General features: G+C 30.8%; 1 protein-coding gene across 1 annotated transcript in view; it reads right to left on the minus strand.

Annotated features, from left to right (window-relative positions):
* LOC111630400 (protein AATF-like) overlaps positions 1–18,028 on the minus strand; it is a 47,049-nt gene extending 29,021 nt beyond the window's left edge. Inside the window, exons 1-10 of the mRNA XM_023374490.1 lie at positions 17,855–18,028; positions 17,595–17,750; positions 13,725–13,860; positions 10,478–10,623; positions 8,213–8,311; positions 5,316–5,453; positions 4,717–4,837; positions 3,864–4,007; positions 3,672–3,780; positions 437–550 (exon numbers count right to left, since the gene is read on the minus strand). Of these exons, the coding sequence (XP_023230258.1) occupies positions 437–550; positions 3,672–3,780; positions 3,864–4,007; positions 4,717–4,837; positions 5,316–5,453; positions 8,213–8,311; positions 10,478–10,623; positions 13,725–13,860; positions 17,595–17,750; positions 17,855–17,936 (1,245 nt within the window). The 5' untranslated portion in view covers positions 17,937–18,028. The remainder of the gene's footprint in view (positions 1–436; positions 551–3,671; positions 3,781–3,863; positions 4,008–4,716; positions 4,838–5,315; positions 5,454–8,212; positions 8,312–10,477; positions 10,624–13,724; positions 13,861–17,594; positions 17,751–17,854) is intronic.
* Positions 18,029–18,701: the final 673 nt, after the last annotated feature.

Raw genomic sequence — 18,701 nt, forward strand, 5'->3', positions numbered from 1 at the left:
ACAGAGAATAAACTGCCCAAATACCCTTAAACAAAGGAAAAGTACGTCCTTTATGAAGGCATAGAGCCTTTACTACATGAAAATGAAAATTCATGAATACACTGTGTACAGTAATTTACCCGATAAGACAGACCTCAGAAAAATACTTTATGAGAGCTTTTATACTTTTATAAAGCTGTCTATAATGAAAATTAATTAACTAAGGACTTTTTTGCCCTGCCAGGGTGTGGCCGAGTTATCCGGAGTGCTGGGTTATCGAGAGCCGAGTTTTCGAGGTTCTACTGTAATGGGTTGAAATCTACAATATTATTTGAAAAAAATAATCTGTAGACTAATTAGTAACTCCTATTCTCATGAGTAACTCATTGGTGTCTCCTGGCATCACTAAAAAATATAATTGATAAAATTTATTAAATAAAAATAAAGCCAAATTTACCTTTCCGGATTCAGAAGTCTCCACCTCTTCTTTTTTTTCTTCTTTCCCCAATATTCTGTAAGTAGATCTTTTCAGTTGAGTTCTACTTATAAGCCGTGGCTTATCACTGAGTATCTAAAATAAAATAAAAATGAATAAGATTTATATTTTATAGTATTTAAATTCATTTTCATTCAATGTAAATAAATTATTTCAAACAAATATAACAACAATGTTCATTGTTTTCTTAGAAAAATGGTGGAATTTTGGTGCTAAGAGAAACTGTAAGAGGCTTCTTGCATGATCTTGCATAGTCAAAGCCATACCACCATTTCATAACTCATTTTTCTGATGGTGTTCAGCCATTCTCCTTTAAGCAGACAAAAAACATTATTTTATATCTTGAAACTCTTCACAACTTTATAATTTAAACTGTTTCTTAGTAACAAAGACAAGATTTGGATCCATAAGAAGAGCAGTCAGATGCATGGCAACTATGACATCACTACCACCATGCTCGTATTTAGCTAATACAGTAGAAGCAAGATATAGTCTACACTCATACATGATTATATTGCTCAAACAGACTGTTCAGCTGCACCTACAGAACTATTGCAATCTATTGGCACACACTTTTCTAAACAAATAAATATTCAAAAGCGTTCCCACTCCCCAATTTTGCATTTGAAAAATCTCACGAAACTGGAAAACAACCCAGTTCTTGACAAAAATAGCTTGCCTACTAGCAAAATTACTTCAGAAATATCTTACTCCATACCTAGAACATTACAAACTGAAAGCCAAAAACTTGAAATAAGTGTAAGAACGTACAGTACAAGAAAACAATATATCTTTACACTCCTTAAGAGTATGGTTATATATTCTTTAGAACAATCCTTAAGAATATATCACCATACTTGACTTTCAAAATCTCTACTCATCAATTAATCTATTACTATGTCTTTGCCAGTTAAGAAATTTACTATTCAAGATAGTTGTAGAGTCATACAAATATCACCAAACCATCTTGGAATTAGCACACTTGATCTGCTATTTCTTCTTCCAATTTGAAACATCATTTATATGCAAAATAGGAGAGTACTGATGGGAAACCCCATCACTGTCCTGTTGTGTAAGTTAGCTGTTTGAACCTGTGTAAGCTGTCTCATTATGATATATGATGTAATAGCAAATTGTTATGTTGACCTTACTGTCTGAAAATCAATAATAAATGTCCATCATTTTCTGAACCATGTCAACTCTTTGGCCTCTCATTACAACTTGATCTAGAAAATTGTATGGATAGGCATTTCCTAGACATCTTATTAGAGTTATGAGAAGGGAAGTTAACAATCAATATCATTATTAATCCATCTGTTGTGCACCTCATTTGCATCATTTCAAATATAAAATCTCTACCTTCATGACACTCATTAGGAGAGTTTACACACATTGCTCTAACATCCTAGATACCACACAAGAACTCACAAAAATTAAAAGCAGAGTGAAAAATTATTGTTTTCCTACAAGCACCATCAATCATGGTTGCCTGTACATTGGGGCACCTGCCCCCTTGGGTTGATCTTTTCTTAATTTCCAAGGAAGCTCTAAAGTTTAATTTTATTTTTAAATTAGTTATTCATTTTTATCACAGAAAACTTTTTTTATTGACAACAGAATTAAAATTTAAATATTTAACTGAAAATTTCTAGATAGTTGTGATTGTTCGGTCAAGTACCAAGATACCACTGTATTTGATTAATGCAATTTTGATATACGCGGTAGCATTGAGGAATTAATTAACTGTGTGAATCAAGGGATACCTATATATACTCTTTGTTTTATATAATGTACAGTACATACAATGTCCTTTTTTATAGTTTGTGTTCTCCCTTTTTATAGTGTGTGGAAGCCACTACCGTCAATAATTTGATTTCCTCTCATAATAATATGGCTTTACAGGAAGAGTCATCCACCATCAAAAATATCATATATTCTACACATGTCAAATACATGGAGATCATCGAGATTTACAAACACAGACTTCAGTACCTACATAAACTACAGGGATGCACTTTATCCAACCTATGACATATTTTATATAACAATTTATGCAAATAATTAATTACATATGCATGAATTGTTATATTTATCAAATTATTGTTAATTTTAGATGTTCAAATGATAGATGTAACATTTCACATTAAAGAATTCATTATTTCTAATCTTCATAATTCACAAACAATATATTTTTACCTTCAAAATATAGGGTCTTCCAAAGAATATGTACCATTTTAATTATTGTAATTATGTTAATTATTATCTGAGAATGTTGTAATGTATATTAAAACATTGGAAAACTGCCCAAGTTTCATGTTTGCCCATTACAATATCTCAATACATGCACCTCATGTCACATGACATACATCCAACTGGTACTCAAATTTTTTCTACCCATGGTACAGCATATCTGTTGTCACTCCTCCCACAGCAGTCACAATTCTGCAGCTCTTGCAAATTATTCACATTGCACAATGATGAATGATTCTGATTTTGTGAACTACAGAACACAAAATGTCTTCTTTCTCTGTTGAAAAGTTGCCATATTTGTTTACAATACTTCCTACAGACAGTAGACGATGAGACGTTTGAATACAAATGGAAGATGAAACTCAGACGATTACTCTGTTGATTGGTGTACAGTACATCGTATTCTTCTCAGATAATAATTAACATAATTACAGTAATTTAAAATGTTTGTATTCATTTAGGAAGACTCCATATGTCCACTGTATCTGATTAAGACAAATTTTGCTCTTAGCTTCAATTTTACTTCAGTCAATTTAATTTTATATATAAAAACTGGAAAATTATATTATTATACAAATTTATATTATGAATTTTGGAAGATAAATTACACCCTGAACAGAAATTTGTTTTTAAACTGACCTTTTCCAGTCTATTTGATAAACCATCTTCAGAATATAGGATTCAACAGAAGTTAACAGGGGAATGCTTAAGTGCAGAAGATGATATATTTCTTATATCCATGTGGAAATATGCATTAATTAAAAAGACAAGAAGTTGAACCCTTAAATTGTTGATATTTGATAGAACCCCCTGAAGACGTTGTATCAAATAAACTGAAAATGTACCATATCTATTCGGGTATAATTATCATTTAGTAGTTAGAAAATAGCACTAGTAACTAATCTCAATAAACTTTTACAATAATAACAAATATAAGAATTGATACCTGTTCAATTTGTTTCAAAGCAGACTGTTCAAATGCATTAAAAGAACTTTGATTTAATTTACTAGATGCGACTTTTGTCTTTTCATTCCATTTTTGAATCGTGGAATTCCTACATAATAGAAAAATTAAATACAGGATATAATTTCTAAATTTCAGTAGTTAAATATATTGAAGATATTCCTTTGAAACAACCTAAATGATGTGAAGTTTTTGTGTCTCTTATTCAAAAATTCAGGATATTCATCAACAGTCAGTTTTCTCTTGCCAACACGTTGATCTCCATCTGTTTCGTCAGCATCGCTTTCTTTTTCACTGCTTCCACTAATTTCTTCATCACTAAAATTTTTAACTTAATTAAGTAATGAGTTTTATATAAAGATTAAACTTTTTTTTTTATATAAATTGTTAAAAAATATTTAAAAAATTGAAATTCCTTTACATCACAAAAATCAACTTTTAATTCTGTTAAAGTTCAGCTAACAAAATTATTGTGTTATGTGAAAAGACTACAGTTTTTCTGTGCAATTTTGTACAATTTCATACAAATTTTTAGCATGCAATAACTGAATCTCTGAATCATTCACTAAGTAGAGATCAGATATGCAAGAAGTACTCAAAAAACAGAAGCCAAAGCAGTTTGCTAAGTTTACAAATGGAAATTTAATTAATTTAGATGATGAGCAATATTCTGAAAGACTCAAACGTTTATGATAAGACTTATTCGTATAGAAATAAGTAGAAATTTATGATAATAAATTTCTACTTATTTTCTACTTAAACCTTTACAGATTTTGCAAAGAGCAAGTATATATATATTTTTTGCTTTAAACTCTTTACCTGTAGGCACTGAGAGGACCTTTGAATCATGAGTTTGGCCATGCCCACAATGAGGCAGACAAATGATGAGGTTAAAGGATCAACACATGTGGGACAAACCACTAGAGTGGCAGGCTGATATGCCTTTACCATATTTATTTACAGCAGAAATAATTATAAAAAACTCTACAATAGTTTTAATGTTATAGATAATTTAATATTTTCTTACCTATTCCTTTTTACTTTCTGAGATTTATCATCAAGTATGTATCTAGTTTCTGAATTTTTTTGTAGCAATTTAGTCTGAACCTCAATTAACAAGTCTAAAAGCTTTTTAACTGAAGAACTACCTGTAAATTATAATTATCTTACATTATTTTATATATTAAATACATGAAAATATTATTATAACTATTAGAGTTATGCATAAGAATGTAATGACTGACTGATTAGTTATGGTAAAACACCAATATATCAATGCTACTACTACACAATTTCATGCATTATGAACAAAATAGGGTCAACTAGCATGAATCAGAGATGACAATTGATAATCTGACCAAATTAAATACAATAAATTAGACAGTATGTATTGGAATTGAAATCTAGAGCCACCACAGCAATAGATTGATTTTTTTATCAAATAAACATAAAAATACAAAATTTAAATTTAGGAGTGTTATAATAAAACATATATATTTTTATTAGCTATTTATCATTATAAAGAAGCAATATAATTAATATGTATATACTATGTGTATACTGTACATTACTAAATAATTTATCTAAAGATAAAGTTAGAAGTTAATTTATGTGTAAATAATTCACCTTGTTTTGTAAAATCATTATAGTCGACATCTCCTTCTTCAAGAAAACAGTTAAATTTATCTGGTTGAGGAAGCTTATTAGTGACGACCAAAAGTTTCTGCAACTTGATCCTGCATTCGAGAAGACAATCCCATAATGCTGAAAATACATCATTTCATTTATTAAATAGAAAATAAAATCATAAACATTAAGATGTAGACGAATGATTTTATCATATAAACAACAAAAAATGGGAAATATTGCCTTATCCCACTACTTTTAAGCTAAATTCTGCTTACAGTTGTCAATTGATATTCACGTGATAAGATTCATTAATGAATAGATAAGATGACAATAATTAATCTTTTGTAATCTATTCATAAAATAATTCTCATGTACTAATAAAATTTTTATAAAATATGAATGACATTTATAAATATTAAAGTCAGTTTATTGTCAAATTATACTGTAAGGTTTTTAAAATAATCATGCTGATAGATGCATGAGTAAACAATAAAAATTAATTTGTATCATTGGTCCAAAGTTTATAATTTATTACTATTTCATTTTAAGATATATTGCTAGACCAAAATCAATCAAATAACAATACAGGTAGCCCTTGGTTTATGCCAGTTTACAATAATGCCGCTGAGCAATTCACCATTTCGCGGTATAATTCCCCGATTTTCCCTATGCTAGACTGATTTTCATTTTAGTGTTGATGTATTTACCGAGCCGCAACATTGTACATTCGTTAAAACAAAGATTTTTTATTGAATATATTTATTTTTTCTGTTTAATATTATTGGGTATGTATACATTTGCATTAAATTAATATTAAAATACTAAATGTTTAGGTACCCACTAGTCAAGTTATTAAACTTAATAGTCCAATAAATAGCATCCGAATCCATAGCGCCAATGAATGTATCCCGTATCAGTTCGTTCAGGTAAACACTTTACGATGCAGTAGCACTTCTGGCAAATTTTCCCGCTCAAACTGACCTTATATATGCGCTACAGCGACTGGTGGTCGACCAATCAGTGTCTCTGCTCGTCTGTAGCTCTATGTCAGGTTAACTTATCCTTTCAACTATGGAAAGTTTGACGGATGAACTTTGTGAGTTAGACAATGATTGGGAGCGAAGTGTAAATGTAAAAAGGAGCATCATCCCATCCATTTGACCATATTCCAAAATTTCCGATGAAAGAAAACAAAAGTGTAAACAATTAAAGATGGATACTATACTTTTTTCTGAAAAATGTAAGTTTTATGCCGATTCGATTTGCGCCAGCTTTTGCAGGAATGGAACTGCAGTGTAAACTAAGGTAAAGAATGTATAAAGAACATAATATTAAATGTTATGTAGTGGTTTACAATTCATGTTTCATGGAATGTAGATGTTCCACAAACTTGTCTAAGTGTTCCACAAAAAATTTTTTTAAAAGTTTTTATTGCAAATTTATTCCAAATTATAACATATTACTTTATTCATAGACAATTCCAAATTTGCTATTTTATTCCATACAATAATGTTTATTAGCTGATTGCTTTATTGTTTCATGAGAAGAGTAAACAATTGCTTATAGATTTTTGAATATATTGATGCTAATGATCCACATAATATAAAGTATACAAATAGTGTTCCATGACCTCAGAAAGGTTGAGAACCATGTTATAGTTTTTCAAATACTGGAGCGTTAGCAAGATAAACTTAAGATTTTATCAATAGCATTTTTGTAACTCTGTACTGAAGTTGAAATATAAAATCAGCCATAACAATTGCTTTCTGATCATTTAATAACATATATTTTATATATATATATATGTTACTGTGAATGACTGATATCTGGCGAATGTCAGCATTCATACAGTCGTTTTGTGTATGTATGGAATATTTGCTAAATATCATTATTTCTCACTTACACTGGCAAATGTTGGCATTCAGCATACACTGATGGTGAATGTTAAATAAAAATATTTTTATTACGTTAAGACAAAAATGCAACTTTTTAATATGTCAAAACAGGAGAAAGCTTAAGTAACAGCACATGTAAATAAACTGTTGAACCTAAAACGAACAGTACATTCTTAATCAGAAAAGAAAATAATACAATAATAAACTTACATATAAATTATGTGATTAACGTTATACAATCTTATTTATTGCAACAACTTAAACTGTATGGCACTTTGAATTGCACAAGAGTCCCTTGCTTTTACAACTGCATTTATTCGTGGAACACTTCTCTTTGCAATGGTTAAAAGCAAGGGACTCTTGTCCCTTGCTTTTACAACTGCATTTATTCGTGGAACACTTCTTTTTGCAATGACAGTGTGTACAGCCTTGCCTTCCACTTCTCGAATTAGCTGCAGCTGCTTCTCTCAGCAATATTTCTTGAGAAGAAATCTCATCTATGGAAAGTAACTTTTCTTTACAAATTACGAACTGATTACGGGTATAAAGCTGCTTGAGGGTACCATTTTTTGTTTGCTAAGTTATAAAAGGCAGAGTCTTCTATTCCAACAACAACCGCCAACGCATTTCGGGCATCTGTACGGCCACGGTTGACATCATGGACCATGGCCATACATTTCTTTGATTCGTACGGTATCACCGATTTGAGCAGAAGGAAATGGAGAAGAATTTGGCGTCAGACTGCCGCCTCTCTGTCGACATCGGCTTCTCGGATGTTGTTTTGACCTCCACCAAAGGTTATCTGTGTTTGCCGACATACACCGGCGATTGTTCGAATGTATAATAATATAACCAAATATTCGGTCTTTCACTGATGTGTTTTGTATGTGTCGACATTCACCGGAGAATATTGACATTCTCTAATTTCAGTCTTTCACAGTAACATATATATTATACATGTGTGTATGTAAATTTAAACAAAAATGCTATTATTAAAACATAAAAATATTTTCTTTTCATCTTCTCCATNAACAGCTTTTCCTTTTTCAATTTCTTCACCAACATCAATCTTAGAAAACTTCTGCACAATATCCATATCTAAAAGTTTTTAAATAATTATATATATTTTATTTGTTTATACAAATTATGGTTAAATATTTATGTTAATATAAAAAATAATATTAAACTATTTATATACACACCCAATTCTCTTTTTACATGATTGGTTTTGATCTAACACATTTCAATAAATGTTTTTTTTTTTTAAATCTTCATTTAATTTTAATTCTAAGAAACAATATTAATACTCTATTTTCTAGAAAATTGCTCTTTTTTAGAAAAAATTTTTAAAATTTGCATTTAACGAAGCTATACATGCTCAAGTAGACCTTATGATTTGGTTATTTTCTACAACTTATTTGAACATGCATAGCAACAATATATATATATGAATATATAAATATATATTGATAATAATTTCCTGCTTTATTAATCTGCAATCACTTACAATAGTGGCAATTTTCTGTAACAACTAGTTTTTTCCATGGGCATTTTTCACCAAACTGACCTACTTAACTGTGCTTCAATGACATCCCCATGTTATGTGCTATTCACCTAACTGTAAAAATTTCAGTTGAAAACATTTTTTCTGCTTTTCTCATGCCCTTAAAAAATCACTATGAAAAACTGTTGCATCACACCTATAATTGTATGCAGTTTTTTCTTTATTGTCACACAATTGCATGCCTACAGTGATTTTCCATTTTGATATCATTAAGAATGACATTATGGAGATCTTACACAACTGCTTCAAGAGGTAGTCATGATGTTATGGATGTCTGTCAGCTTTACATGACATAATGACATGGTAATCTGCAACTTGCTACAACCTTGAACATTTGTGTCCATAAGAGAGTCTGGAGCACCACGACCTTCAACAATTTAAGCATTATTTTAATTGCAGCTTAATTTTGTACCTGAAAAATACAGAAAAATCATGTTTTGATTCTTCTAAGATGATGGGAGGGTTGAGGTGTTTACCTCAACCCTCCCATCATTTATTTCCATGAATTTGTTTTACATTAGCAATGCTATCACAAAGTTTCAAGGGTTACTTAAGAGAGCCTGATCAAGAACAATGTTCTGTAAATAAAACATTATCTTGTACACTAAACACTATATTACATGAAATTTAGCACATTCATAAAAAACATATTGCAGGATTTTTCAGAATTGTCAAATTGGAGAAATAGCAATTATGTGCAGAGTAATTACATGTGAAAAATCAACTGAAAATCAAATATTTTTCTCATCTTTAGTGATGTAAGTATGGTTTGGCATGTACTTCAAAAATTTCTATAGTATTCTCATGAATAATAAACATTCTAATTATATCTCTTTTCATTTCCCTTTCTTTTATCCAAACTAAAAGCAATCCCTCCATTCTTTCATGGATGACACATCTTTGTTTCTCAGATGTGATTTTCATTACTCCTTTAGCTGATTGAGTCTTTTTGATTATATCTTTCTTAGCTAAGATTGTGCCTACTATAGATATGTTCAAGCCATTCTGCTTATCAACATCACACATCTGCCCACTCTCTACCTTGTATATTATCTCTTGCTTGGTGTCTATGGTGAGCACAGTTCTTGACACTCCACTCTTTTTAGGCTCTATAATATTATCAGTTTTTTTTTTAAATATAAAGTTCAGAAAAGCACTTACAAAAATTCAGAGAACAGAAATCAACTAGTGCACAAAAAATTATGTAAATGTGAGGCCCAAATGAAATTTGGTGTTAAAATGTTAATGAATATCCAATGAGACAGTTAAATGCTCATCTTTCGAAAATAAAACCCAATGCAAAACTTAATGAGTGCCCGACAGTCTCAAAAAGGCTATAAAAAAATTCTTTCTGTCAGAAACATAAACAAAAAGCTGGAATTACAAGGGAGAGTTTCAAAGTTTAGAGGACTACTATCTGATTGGTATCGGGTTGAGCATCGATGTCAACATCTCCCCACCCCAAAGGTTTCAAATTGTCACCTGGAAACAAGAGAAGATCAATTGGTATTCATTATTTTATGTTGCTTCTTCTTGTGTTTATTCTGAAAAGTGTTTGTTATATGAACATGTGTTTGTTGCCCAAACATAAAAATCTTTCATGAAAGTGTTCATGGCCCAATTTGTTTGGAGTCTGAATTGTTCATTAGCCAATCACCCACTGTATCTGAAAAAAATTATAAAAATTTAAATTTACTAACCATCATCATCTCCATCATCGTCTTCTTCCTCCTCCTCCTCTTCATCAATAGATTCCTCACTTTTATCTTCTTCCTCTTCATCCAGATCACTTTCAATATCCTCATCCACAATATTCTCAAGATCTTCAGATAATCTTTCTCTATCACTGAAAGCAGAATTGTAACTTTGATGGGAATCATCAGAGCTAAATTTATAGGAAATAGTATTTTAATTACAATGTATTTTAATTATTTGATTTACATTTTTTTTGTTTCAGACTAAATTATGGCAACTCTAGTTTAATTACAAATTTAGCAAAAATTACAGATGTACTGCTCCTGATCCAACGAATAAAAATACTCATTAAAATCTGTAAACTCTAAATATCTATGTCCAAATCCATAATCTTGCATACAAAGAACAGAATTTTGACAAATTCTGTTGCCAGTTTGGCAAATAAAAATAAAATGAATGTACTTAATCATGCTTCAGATGTTTCTTATCATACAGATAAAAAAATAAAAATAGTAATAATAATAAATATCCTCACACTGGTTTCTTATTACCTTGAACTTCTCTGCTGTTAGATTTTTGAATCAATAATATTCTTCAATTTTGTGAACTCTACTCATTTCATTTTTTTATATACAATATAATTCTGTTTAAAGTGGCATTACTGTGACAAAACAGTTGTTTGTCTAAATGAAAAAGTGTCTAAAACCTGAATATAATTACATATATTAACTCCAAAAACTCATAAAATCCATTAAAGAGAAATGTTTATTAATGAAATCTATATTTTTGACCACATTTAATGGCCATATTCAGAAACTTAGAAAATGACCATAGACAGACCATAAAAACTTCATATGAAGTTGAAAATGTTAGTTCCATTAATAAACTTTCTTTACACTGAATTTTATGGACTTTTTGGAGTAATAATTGTTTTTTTCTATCTTAATATTCTGTTTAACAAATAGATAAAAATTTTGATAGTTTTAATACTATCAAAATTTATCAGATAATATTGATGGGACCTGCTAATTGATGCCAGATTGCCAAGCTGTTAACCACTCTGCAGTGATTGATGGATATACCTGTTAAGGGTGATCATGTTGCACTGGAGAACGACGTCTATATCTGCAAAAAAATTTTGCGGATATCACCAAAAACTAGCCAATAATTACTGGAAAAAAAAATTCACATAAAAAATGAATTATGTGACAATAAAAAAAGATTTTTCTTTACTAGACATAACTGTTTAAAAAATATTTTTCCGAAATGAAAACGAGAAAAATGCGAGGGAAAATTCTTAAAAAATTTCCTATGTTTATTCTCCACTACATCGTGATAGAGCCATATCTGACTAACCCTCTCTACAAAGGTTAAGAGGCAGCCTACCACTTTGGTAGACCAGGTTCAAATCCAGATGAATCAAAATACCCCAGAAAATTTTTGGAGGGGATAAACCATCCAGATATGTCAGGTCCTCTTCCTCATCATCCACCATCCCATTCTAGGCCTGGTCAAACACATAATGGGCCTATATAAACATCTGTAAACCCAATAGTTACATTAAAGCCAAATGACTGCCAGATTAAATTAGGCTATACTATTACTACTATTAATAATTAAATACTAAGTAATTTGGCCTAGAGGTAAGTGTTAGGATCTCTTATTAAATTTAATAATTATAATCAAATTAATATTTATTAAATAATTTAGAAAATTCTGGAAGAAAAGAATCAGCCCAGAGTGAGACTCGAACCCGCAACTGTCACTTATTGTGTGAATATATTGCAATTTCACCTGGACCTCCATCAGATCCTTCACTTCTAAACATATTTAATTTAGATATAACCATATTAGTTGCTCACATCCTTTTTTTTAGGAAACCCATAATGGACTTGCTAGAAAAACAGCCACTCTAATGTGAACCAAAGAGTGGCTGAGTTTGTGAAAATGCCGGGTTATCGGGAATGGAGTTAAAAAAGAATAAGTACAAGCGTTTCCTCAGAAAATACTGTACTGTACTTGTATGTATTGTTTGCTTGAGAACACAACAGAGAATACACTGCCCAAATACCCTTAAACAAAGGAAAAGTACATACTTTATGAAGGCATAGAGCCTTTACTACATGAAAATGAAAATTAATGAATATACAGTGTACAGTAATTTACCTGATAAGACAGACCTCAGAAAAATACTTTATGAGGCATAAAGCTGTCTATAATGAAAATTAACTAGGGATTTTTTTGCCCTGCCAGGGTATGGTCGAGTTATCAGGACTGCCAGGTTATTGAGTGCCAAGTTTTCGGGACTCTACTATATTAATTTCTATAAATTGTGTTAAATAATTAAAAGGAATTATAGACTAAAAATTATTCTGTTAATGAAGATATTAAATAAGAAATTGATACAGTAATACTCCGACTTACGTAAACCTGGAGTTATGCGATTTTCAAATCTCGTCAATTTGTCTTTTGTTTGAGCGCCATGCAACCCTTGATTACTCACTCCACCCACACTATTGTTCAGCTTACATGTTCGAATGTGTCACGAGGAATCCACACATAGCTACAATTTATTTTGTGTTATTTATTTCTGTGTTTGTTGTATCTACGGAGACTTGAGAGACTCTACTACGTCATCCAAACAAAGTAGAACTAATTCTTCTGCATCAAACAAGAAAAGAAAAACTTTATCTTTGGAATGTATAGTTAACATTGGGTATGTTTGTAAAGTCGAACGAGTTAAACGAGAATGACATCATCGTTACTCCTATTTTGTTACACTTTTCGAATGCTTCGTTACTAATGCGTTTAACTTGTTTGACTTCGATATTGAAGACTTCGATACAAAAATGAAAATTTGTGAATTGGCAAAGAAGTTTGATCTACTGGAATTGTCGGTCAGAACAATTATAAAAGGCAAAGAAAACATTCTCAAAGCTGTGAAAAATGCTCAATCTTTAAATTCAAGCATCATTCATAAACATCACTGTATTATCGCTAAGATGGAAACAATGTTAAAATTGTGGCGTAATAATCAAGTAAACATGAAAAATTGTATAATAATATAGGCCTAATTTGTTATACATATGTATATCTAAGATTTTATTAAACATTTTTTCTAAATTATTGTTTTCTTTAGTCTCCGGCCCCAATTAAAAATTATTTGTATGTATTTATATGCGAAATTATACCCCGACTTACGCGGTTACCGCTCAGTCCCACCTATTGCATAAATTCGGGGTGTTACTGTACCTTAAAAATTGTTTTTTTGAAGAAATTCTTTTATCTTGTAGAAGGTCTTCAGTTTCATATTCATCATCATCATTGTCATCATCATCATCATCATCATCATCAACCTCTTCCTCCTCATCCACATCACTAATTGATTCTGGAATAAGTATTTTAATTATAAACTGTTCAAGCATTTATAATTTACTTTCTATATAATCAAAAATTTTCAATCACTTATCGAAAAATAATAATTTTTTTTAAAGTTAATGATATAAATTTACAATTCCTTGCTTATAAACTCAAGCTTAAAATACTTTATATCAACTTCATATAGAAGTCTAGAAGTCACATAAATACTTAAAGGCAAATATTTTTTGTTTATGTTATACCATTCTAAAGCTAATGTACTGTATTTTGCATCACAGAATGAAGTAGAATAAAAAATAAGAAAAAATAAATTATTCACTTAACAAAACTTTACACTAGTCAAATGTGTTGTTTATTTTTAAATAATTCCTTATTTCTTGAAATATGATCATTCTAAATGCAGACTAACTTGCTTCCCATCTCAAATTTATTAATAATTTAATTATGCCATAAAATAATATAATTCTTAATAATCAATGAAAAACTGTAGATTATTTAAAGTTTAATTTTAAGATTCAATAGATATAATCTTTGCTTCTAGTCAAATTGGATAGGAAGCACAAAGAGAATTACTACTAAACATACTCTTCTCAAACAGCACGTCCCTAAAAATAACCACCCTTCACTAACCTTTAACATGCAGTCTATTTTATTAACATAATCTAACATTTTCAATCAAATAAATCGTTCATCATAAATCAAAAATTGTTCGATCTTGATGAAGGTCAATTAATTTGATCAAAAATGTTAGATTAAGTTAATAAAATAGACTGCATGTTAAAGGTAAGTGAAGGGTGGTTACTACTAAACATAGTTGCCTGGTAAGAAATTAAGCTAGACTCACATTGACATATGAATTGCTACAAACAAACAAAACAAACACTAATTGTTGTTTGCATTGTACCACATGACACAAACTAAGCTAGAAACATGATTGGTCAAAATGTTTATATTCCTCAATTTTAAATTATTTTCCTCAAACATGTGTGCTATTTTTATGAAATTGAGGAAATTTTACTTATCATTATTTTAATCAATTGATATTTCTTATAGATTACTTTAAACTTTATGTAATCAGTTTAGAAATATATCTACATTATTGTTAACCAAATAGTAATATTGTATTGGTATGTATTTTAAATAATAATAATAAATATCCTCACACTGGTTTCTTATTACCTTGAACTTCTCTGCTGTTAGATTTTTGAATCAGTAATATTCTTCAATTTTGTAAACTCTACTCATTTCATTTTTTTATATACAATATAATTCTGTTTAAAGTGGCATTACTGTGACAAAACAGTTGTTTGTCTAAATGAAAAAGTGTCTAAAACCTGAATATAATTACATATATTAACTCCAAAAACTCATAAAATCCATTAAAGAGAAATGTTTATTAATGAAATCTATATTTTTGACCACATTTAATGGCCATATTCAGAAACTTAGAAAATGACCATAGACAGACCATAAAAACTTCATATGAAGTTGAAAATGTTAGTTCCATTAATAAACTTTCTTTACACTGAATTTTATGGACTTTTTGGAGTAATAATTGTTTTTTTCTATCTTAATATTCTGTTTAACAAATAGATAAAAATTTTGATAGTTTTAATACTATCAAAATTTATCAGATAATATTGATGGGACCTGCTAATTGATGCCAGATTGCCAAGCTGTTAACCACTCTGCAGTGATTGATGGATATACCTGTTAAGGGTGATCATGTTGCACTGGAGAACGACGTCTATATCTGCAAAAAAATTTTGCGGATATCACCAAAAACTAGCCAATAATTACTGGAAAAAAAAATTCACATAAAAAATGAATTATGTGACAATAAAAAAAGATTTTTCTTTACTAGACATAACTGTTTAAAAAATATTTTTCCGAAATGAAAACGAGAAAAATGCGAGGGAAAATTCTTAAAAAATTTCCTATGTTTATTCTCCACTACATCGTGATAGAGCCATATCTGACTAACCCTCTCTACAAAGGTTAAGAGGCAGCCTACCACTTTGGTAGACCAGGTTCAAATCCAGATGAATCAAAATACCCCAGAAAATTTTTGGAGGGGATAAACCATCCAGATATGTCAGGTCCTCTTCCTCATCATCCACCATCCCATTCTAGGCCTGGTCAAACACATAATGGGCCTATATAAACATCTGTAAACCCAATAGTTACATTAAAGCCAAATGACTGCCAGATTAAATTAGGCTATACTATTACTACTATTAATAATTAAATACTAAGTAATTTGGCCTAGAGGTAAGTGTTAGGTGCCAGCTCTTATTAAATTTAATAATTTTAATTAAATTAATATTTATTAAATAATTTAGAAAATTGTGGAAGAANTATTATAACTTTCACTGCAATGATGATTATACAGTAGAGCCTCGAAAACTCGGCCTAATGTGGACCGAAGGGTGGCCGAGTTTGTGAAAATACCGGGTTATCAGGAATGGGGTTAAAAAAGGATAAGGATGCGTGTTTCCTCAGAAAATATTGTACTGTACTTGTATGTATTGTTTGCTTGAGAATACAACAGAGAATACACTGCCCAAATACCCTTAAACAAAGGAAAAGTACATCCTTCATGAAGGCATAGAGCCTTTACTACATGAAAATGAAAATTAATGAATACACTGTGTACAGTAATTTACCTGATAAGACAGACCTCAGAAAAATACTTTATGAGGCATAAAGCTGTCTTTATCATGAAAATTAATTAACTAAGGATATTTTTGCCCTGCCAGGGTGTGGCCGAGTTATCCGGAGTGCCAGGTTATCGAGTGCCGAGTTTTCGAGGCTCTACTGTATAAACAAATTGGTTGAATGAACTGAAGTTTGGCAAACGTTGAGATATTTTCAACTCCTGATGAACTGACGGTTTGTATCTACTTCTGCAATGAAATGGGAAAACAATGGCTTTCTCGTTACATTGTAGTTATCACTACTATACTCCTGCTCAATTAGAGCAGCAGAAGTATAGTAGTGATAACTGCAAAGCCATCGTGAATATGTATATTTTATGTAATGAATATTAAATAATGTAGCTTGCAATGTAGAATACAGTTAAAAATAAGCATAATGTGCCTTTATGCTAACTAAAGGCACATTATGATTTATGTTGCAAGCAAATATTAGCAGATGAGCTATCAGCTGCAGGCTGAGCACATATGATTAACTGAATGATACAAAGTTATATTACCATATAACTTTGTATCATTCAGTTAATGGCAACACAATGTTGACCACAACTCAAGTGATGTCAAATGGAGTCTCTCTCTTTCTCTTACATTGACATGCTGGCATAAGCTGGGTCATATCTCCCCCTTGTGACCTAGTACAGTATATTTGTATATTATATGTAATTAGTAGATGTGGAGTAATAAATATCTGGGATTCATCCAGAGAATATACTCAACCATTTCCATCTCTTTTCCTACAATTGCAATGTTACACATGGATGAAAACAGATAAATCATTGCACACAGCTTATCTGAGCACAGACTAGCCACCATAACACCACAGTTAAAACTCATAAACAACATAAACATTTTAAAATTTAAAGGAGCTCCAATAAAGTAGATTTATGTTATATTTTAAAGGAGTTTATAATTATTTTTCATTATAAACTCCTTTAAAATATAACATAAATTTACTTTGCTGGAGCTCACAAGTCCATCGTCAGGACTTGCGTGTATAGTGAGCTGTTATAAATTTACTGTTAAAATCTACCTAATTCAGAATATTCCTCCTGTAGCTTCTTTCTAGATATCTTTTTGCCGGCATATTTTGAGCCTAAATTTATTTGAGCAGTTTTCTTTCTTAATTGACTTTGATGAACTGGTATATCGTCTTCTTCATATTTTTCAACAACAGTAGCTTTAGTATCTACAAAATATTAACAAATATTTTAAAATCTAAAGATTTGTTCCTTATTTCCTTATATTAATTTATAAAAATGCATAATACGAGAGAAAATAATGTTTACAAACCAAAATCTACATTATCTTCCGGTTCTATTAATGTCGGTGCTGGATTTATAAGTGCAGCTATTTCTTCTGCAAGAGATGTCATGATTTTAAATAATCTTTATAAAGTTATTAGATTCAAATACCACTCATAACAGTAAAATATGCGAAACCACGTGGTTAGGAAGAACTTAAATGATGTTTGAAAAATACACAGTAGAGGCGCTGCTAAGATTTTAAATTCAAGCGAATAATTTAAAAAAAAATAATAATTAATGATAATAACTTCGAAAATTTCTAAATTACTGATTACTATTTTTACTTTTTGATAAGTTCATATTAATTCATTTTTTATATTTACTTAAAATTCATATTAAAATAATGTTTTTACGTAACAGAGACGAAAGGCAAGATGACCGAGCTGTTAAAGTTGCAGCCTAGCGTCCGGGAGACCCGAAATCAAATCCAGACGAGTCGAAATACGCCGAGGATCTTTCGGCGGGATCCGTTTAGATGAATCCGGACGGGTCGAAAAACCTGAAGAATTTTTCGGTGGGAATCCATCCAGATGTGTCGGGGTCCGTCTACCATCATCCGATAATCCTATTGTGGACTTGGCGAACCCATAATAGGCTTGCTAAAAAGGTCCTCTTAGTGCTCAAGAAGCGAAAAGAATGACGGCCGGATGGCCGAGCGGTCAAGATGGCAAACGATCTCTCTGGGGATCCGGACGGGTCGAAAAATCCCCAGGAATTTTTCGGGGAAGGTCCGACCGGATATATCGGTCTCCGTCCCACACCACCCGGCCCACCCGGCCACCCCATTGTTGGCCTGGCCGAACCCATAATGGGCTTGCTAAATGAGGTCCACT

The sequence above is a fragment of the Centruroides sculpturatus genome, unplaced genomic scaffold (assembly GCF_000671375.1).
Source record: "Centruroides sculpturatus isolate CEXI.00-Female unplaced genomic scaffold, Cexi_2.0 scaffold728, whole genome shotgun sequence".
NCBI lineage: Eukaryota > Metazoa > Arthropoda > Arachnida > Scorpiones > Buthidae > Centruroides > Centruroides sculpturatus.